We start from the raw sequence: 5,855 nt of genomic DNA, 5'->3' as shown, positions 1-5,855 counted from the left end.
CAGAGATAGCAGATGTGGGAGGACACACAGCTCCACCAGCCCTTTACTGGTGCTTTTCCACCCACAGACAGGGCTGAAGAGAACTGGTCAGTGGGACCACAAGTTTACAGCAACAGGAAAGACAGGGCACTGGACACTGCACTGGACTTCCCACATCAAGGAGCTCAGCATCCTGCCACACCACTAGTGATGGCAACAGGCAGCTCCAGCAGGACAGCCCCAGAGACTGTGAGCATCAGAGGAAGCACAGGACTCTTACTGCAAGCTGCAGGGGTTCAAGCAGGTATTTCCAAGTGTCTGCTTGGCACATCTGCCAGCCTGTCCATAAGGCAATGGGCTCCCACAGCCTCCTTAAGAAGCAGGCATCTCCCTGCTCAGGTAAAGGATGTTGCAGGTATTCAGGGAAAGAGGCATCTCTGTAAGGAATCTGTCCAGCCAGCTGCAGACAGAACTTATACAAGCAGCCAGCACCTACCACCACAAAGACCCACAGCACAACACCCACAGTTGCCTCATGAGAGAATCAGCCAGACCCACAAGTACATCTCTCCATTTTATTAGTGTAAATGCACCCCATCCCCCCTCCTCTCCCCCCTATTAAATACAAACCAGGAGCAGTGAGCAGCTCCTCAGTCGCTTTCTCCTTAGGAGATGCACAGCCAAACCCTCTGCCATGCCCATCAGTGTCAGGCACAATGTCCCTCGACCCTGAGGGCAGCCCCACAGCAGGGAGGGATCCCACCTCTGTCAGGAGGCTCTCGTCTGAGGGCTGTGACCTCCGACGTCCTATCAATACTGCGAAGGCCGAAGCGGCCTGGGTCATGGTTCCCATGGGGAGCAGCTCACGGTACATGAAATCAGCAGGATCCCCTCCAGCACCCCCTACACCCACCAGCCTCAGGGGCCCAAGTTCCTCACACCCTAACTGGCCAGGAGCACTCCAGCTCATTGCCAAGTGGCAAAACCCCAAAACCAACATCCTTATTGCTCTTTTGGGATGGGATGTGCCCCATTCCACTGTCCAAGCTTGTGGCGGGCACAGGGACATCATCCTCCCTGTACAACCAGGCCAATGCTCCAAAGGAGCAAGGAGCACATTCCCGTCCTAGGACACTGGGAGAACTACGAGGGATCACTCCAGGCCCTGTGGCAGTCACAGCCCTGCAGAAGGGGGACTTTGGGCTCTACATTCCCCCAGTTAAGGGGGGACAACAAGAGACACAGTAGCCCATCTCCCCAGTGCTCAGCAGCAGGGCCAGGACAGACAGATGGGGCCAGCAGCCACCAGCTCTGAGTGAGGAGCCAGGTGTTCCAGCTTGCAGCTCAGTGACTCTGACCCCATCTTGCCCGGGGTCTGCACAGCCATGGCTGCTTGAGAAAGACCCAGGCACCCTGGGCTGGCAGACCCCGGCCTGGGGAGCCCCAGTGGGGCAGGTCACAAGCTTGGACACCAGCACTCTCTGCAGCCACTGCAGAAGGAAGACAGATTAGGGCAGAAGAAGAAGTGGAGCGGGCAGGCAGGCATAACATGGTAGGGCCAGCCCCTCCACCATCCAGGGTTCAGGTGCTGTTCCCCTGCTCCTGCTCAAAAAGGACCATGGCCAGCTGGGAGCGAGAGCCTACGCCCTCCAGGCTGCTTTGCACACAGCGGTGGTAGATGTCCTCGCTGAGCCGGGGGTTGCAGGCCTGGTGCCGGTAGCGCTGCAGCAGGGCAGGCTCCACAGCCCGGAAGACGTGGAGGTTGGAGTATTTGATGAACATGTCATAGATGTCCAGGGTCTCCAGGATGTCCTCATTCTCCTGCACATCCCCCGCCATGCGAGTGCGTGCGGCCATGTAGTCAGCGTTGTAGAAGCAGGCTTCGTGGAAGACGTCACGGTCAAAGCGCCCCATGTCCCTCAGCAGGTCCAGTGTGGTGGGTGGCACCTGGTTGTGGTAAGCAATGGCTGGGTTGTAGCCCTGGAAGTGGATGGGGAAGAAAACCTGCCAGTTGTTAATGGTGTTCATCCGGCAGCGGTTAAGGAAGTCGATGGTGATCTCTGTCCCCACGCCAGCCACAAAGAAAAGTGTGTCCACAGGATGCTTCTTGGAGATAATGTCCATGACCTTGATTTGGGAGGGTGCGTCTGTCTTAACACTGATCCAGGGGATCTTTACCTCTGCATACTTGCGCTCATACTCGGTGATCTGGGACTTCACAGAGGCAAAGATGTCATTCTGGGTGACCTGCTGGGCCTCAAAGGGGTCATAGATGAAGAGGAAGGTGAGCACTGCGTTCTCACTGCTCTCAAAAGCAGCTGCCGCATAAGCCTCCAGAAAGCGGGCGGCGTAGTCCCGGTCGTGGGCTGTCAGCGGCAGGATGACATTGATGCGACTGGCCTCTGTCACATAGGGCATGGGGATGATCTCCACCTCGCTGAGGGGCCGCACCAGGTGCACTCGCTTAGTGACGGAGCGGCTGTGTCCCTTCTGGGTGACCACCTCCACCTGAAGGTCCAGCGTGTACTCCATGCCACGTGTGGGGTCGAAGCGCCGGTAGCCGTTCACCAGCTGCTGCTTGCGGACGTGGAGCACCGGCTGGTACTTGCGGTTCAGCTCCTCCATGGCCGTGGCCACCACGTCGGCCACGTCCGCCAGATCCGCACCATGCAGCTCACACTTGGGGGAGCCATCCACACAGGCATAGACCTGCTCCTCTGTGAAGTAGTCCCAGCGCAGCACCTCAAAGCGAGTTTTGGGCTGGAATGGGGGTGGGATGCCAATGGGCCATGTGGCGATGTGGTCCCCATCCGCAGACAGGCTGCTGGCGTTCTGGATCTCCATCTGCAAGACAAGAGATGGATGAGTGAGAGCCAAGGCAGGCACAAGCAGGTCTTCCAGCTCTGGCAGCACTCAAACTGATTTCTGATACACAGAGATTACCCAGAGCTGGCTCAAAAAGCAGTGCCAGAACAACTCTGCTGTCAACCAGACTCCTGTCCAGCACCTCAGATTTTCTCCCCCACCCTACCCAGCCTTTGTGACAGACCTCTGCAGCCTTCTGTCCTCATCACCCTGAACCACCACTGCATCTCCAGGACCCATCTAGGTCCAAAGCTGCTTTCCAGACAGCACCACTGCCTCTGTAGCCACATGAGCTCGGCTGATCCTGTCCAACAGCAGGATCAGAGAAACCAGAAAGCCCACAGGGATGACAAACAGAACCAAGACCCTCCCAGCCAAGCCAGGTCTCACCTGGAGCTGCTGGATCTCCTGGTAGGTTCTCTCGAGCTCCACCTGTGCAAAGTACTTGTGCAGCCGGTACATCTGGAGGGGATCCAGCACAGGGTGGACAGTGAAGGCGCTCTGGAAGCGGAGGTCGGTCTCCCGTTCGGGGTCTGCGTTCTTCCCCAGCTCAAAATAGTGGTAATGCAGACCCTGTGCCAGCCAGGAAAGATAGGTCACAGCCAGCCCCAACCTGTACTCCCACACCACCAGATGCCAGCACAGCAAGCTCAAAGGATGTCAGGGTGCAACAGCTAGTCCTCCCAGGGTTGAGAGAGCCCACAGGGAGCAGGGAGAACACTGGGAATGGATCCAGACACCTCTGCTTCAGGACCTACCTCATGTTCCTCAACACAGTTGACATCTGTGTAATCAATGATGCAGCGGCCCAGCCACTCATCAGGCCGGGCACTGAGGATGTCATTGCGGCAGCTCTCCAGGTGTTGCTGCAGGAGCAGGAGGAGGCTGCGGGACAGCAAGTAGCCAAACCCTCCATAGCAATAACGTCCCTCAGTGTCCCCACCAATGAACTCCTCAGGACGGCCCAGGTAGAGGTGGGTGTCAATGCTGAGGTGGGCAACCAGGCGGCTGATGCGGTGCGCCTCCGTGTAGGTATCGTCCTGCACCAGGAAGAACCAGTCGAAATCGTTCACGTAGTGGTCCAGAAGGTACCTGACGGTCTGGTACATGTTCCAGATGGGCCGCTCGTCGCTGTGTGTCACCACCGTCATGCCATGGGGCACCTTGCGGCCCCGCGTGCCAGTGAAGTACACCAGGCGCTCCAGGCGGTGGGCCAGCGTGCGGTTGACAGCCACCCCCAGCGTGTTCAGTGTGCTCTTGGAGGTCAGCACGCCCACCAAGAGCCGCTGCCGCATCCCCAGCTCGGTGCTAATGTACCGGGTCCTGCAAGAAGAAGACAATGTATGGCCCCTAGGGCACTACAACCCACCCCAGCCTGCACCTCCCTGCTGTAACTAATGGCATTGACCTCGGTTCCTCTACAGGAACTGTTCCCAGGCTTCAGCCACGCACATAAGACATCACCCAGTGTCACCAGCTGCCACTAAACCTGCCTCAGAGGCACTGCAGAGCACTTTGATGAGGTCCCCTGTCAACATGACATCAAAGGGGACCCTACTTTCACACAAGTTGGCCAGTGCAGCTCAAAACAGATGCTCTCAAAAGGCTGATCACAGCTCAAAGCAGGAAACAGGGCTGCACAACCCAGCTGTAGCAGGGACATGACCCACCAGACACCCCAACCATGAAGCTAGCCCCAGAAAGGTCTGAACTGGGAAGCACCTTCCTGCCATCCATGCCAGTCATACTACTCTAAAGCAGGCAGGCAGGAGAGCCTGTACTGCCCTCCCGGGGAAAGCCAGGCCCCACACAGGTTGCTGAAGCCAGCAAGGGGGCCGGTTGTGTCCCCCTCCCCAGCACGGCCCCCAGCCGTCGCACTCACAATGACTTTCAGGTTTAATTCTCACAGTCTGGCGCAGTAGCAGGAAGCGACCCCCCCCAGCACGTCCCCCCACCGCCGCCTGGTACACAGTGGCCCCATTCAGCCCCCTTCATCCGCCCACCACCTCGCCAGGACAAGGAGGCCCTTTCACTGCCTGCTCCCTGTCATCCAGGGGACGCTGGGATGGGGCTGCAGCCGACTCCGGAGCGGCTGGCGTTTGCAGCACTGGCTGGGGACGTGCCACCACGGCAGGGGTCCCTGCTCAGACAGGAGGGGACCGTCGCAGGGTGCCCGGCAGCACGTGCTGCAGCAGGCAACCTTCGCACAGCGGGCACCAGCATGGGCGGGAGGCTCTTCGCTGCGGGCTGGGATCAACGTGAAGTCGGGCACAGAGGAGGAAAGGAAGCAGCTGGGAAAGGCACTCTCAGTGAGAAAAACCCGTCTCGGTGGCTGAAAGGAGGGCACAGCCTAACGCTAAGCCTTCTGTAAAGCCCCCTTTGAAGCCTCCCAGCCCCGCCAAGGCAGGGACCGGAAGCTCGCCGGCAGCTACCCCCAGATAAACCCCGGTGAGCGGCGGCCCAAGTCCCCAGCCCGGCCCGGCCCGGCCCCCCGCACCTGACGGCCTTCTTGGCGGCCCTGCCGGGGCTGGGCGGTCGGTAGGGCACGACGCGGGGCTCCCAGCTGTCAGCGCCCAGCGCGGCGGGCACGGCGTTGGGCCTGCGCGCCGCGTTGCCGTTGGCGGGGCCGGGGGGCGGCGCGGGGCCGCCGTCGGGGTGCGGGCGGGTGGCGGGGCGCGGCGGCGGCCCGCAGGGCTCCTCCACCCAAGTGACGCTGAGCAGGCTGAGGGTGAAGCCCAGCGAGACGCCGATGGCGACGGGCCCGGCGGGCCGCAGCACCGACAACACCAGCGACAGCCGCATGGCCGGGAAGGGACCGCGACCGGGGCCGGCTGCCGCTGCCGCTGGCGGCGCCGCCGTCCGACGTGTCACCCGCGGGCCCCGCCCTGCCGCGCGTCACCCGCCCCGACCAATGGCCCGCGCTGCGACCGACGTGTCACGGGGCGGGGCGGCCAATCGGGGGAGGGGGCAAGCGTGGGGGCCGGGTCAGGTTGCCGGGAGACCGCGGGGCA

The 5,855-nt window shown here is 60.8% G+C and overlaps 1 protein-coding gene across 1 annotated transcript; it reads right to left on the bottom strand.

Moving 5' to 3' along the window:
* Positions 1-589: 589 nt before the first annotated feature.
* On the bottom strand, positions 590-5,646 carry CHPF (chondroitin polymerizing factor). The gene is made up of 4 exons (XM_059475880.1): positions 5,342-5,646; positions 3,603-4,167; positions 3,235-3,417; positions 590-2,823 (listed from the first exon to the last, which is right to left on the bottom strand). The coding sequence occupies exons 1-4, from the start codon at positions 5,644-5,646 to the stop codon at positions 1,561-1,563; spliced, it is 2,316 nt and encodes a 771-aa protein (XP_059331863.1). The 3' UTR covers positions 590-1,560.
* Positions 5,647-5,855: the final 209 nt, after the last annotated feature.

The sequence above is a fragment of the Ammospiza nelsoni genome, chromosome 7 (assembly GCF_027579445.1).
Source record: "Ammospiza nelsoni isolate bAmmNel1 chromosome 7, bAmmNel1.pri, whole genome shotgun sequence".
Classification (NCBI taxonomy): Eukaryota; Metazoa; Chordata; class Aves; order Passeriformes; family Passerellidae; genus Ammospiza; species Ammospiza nelsoni.
Note: the sequence above shows the minus strand (reverse complement) of the source record. Positions and strands in the feature narration are given on the sequence as shown.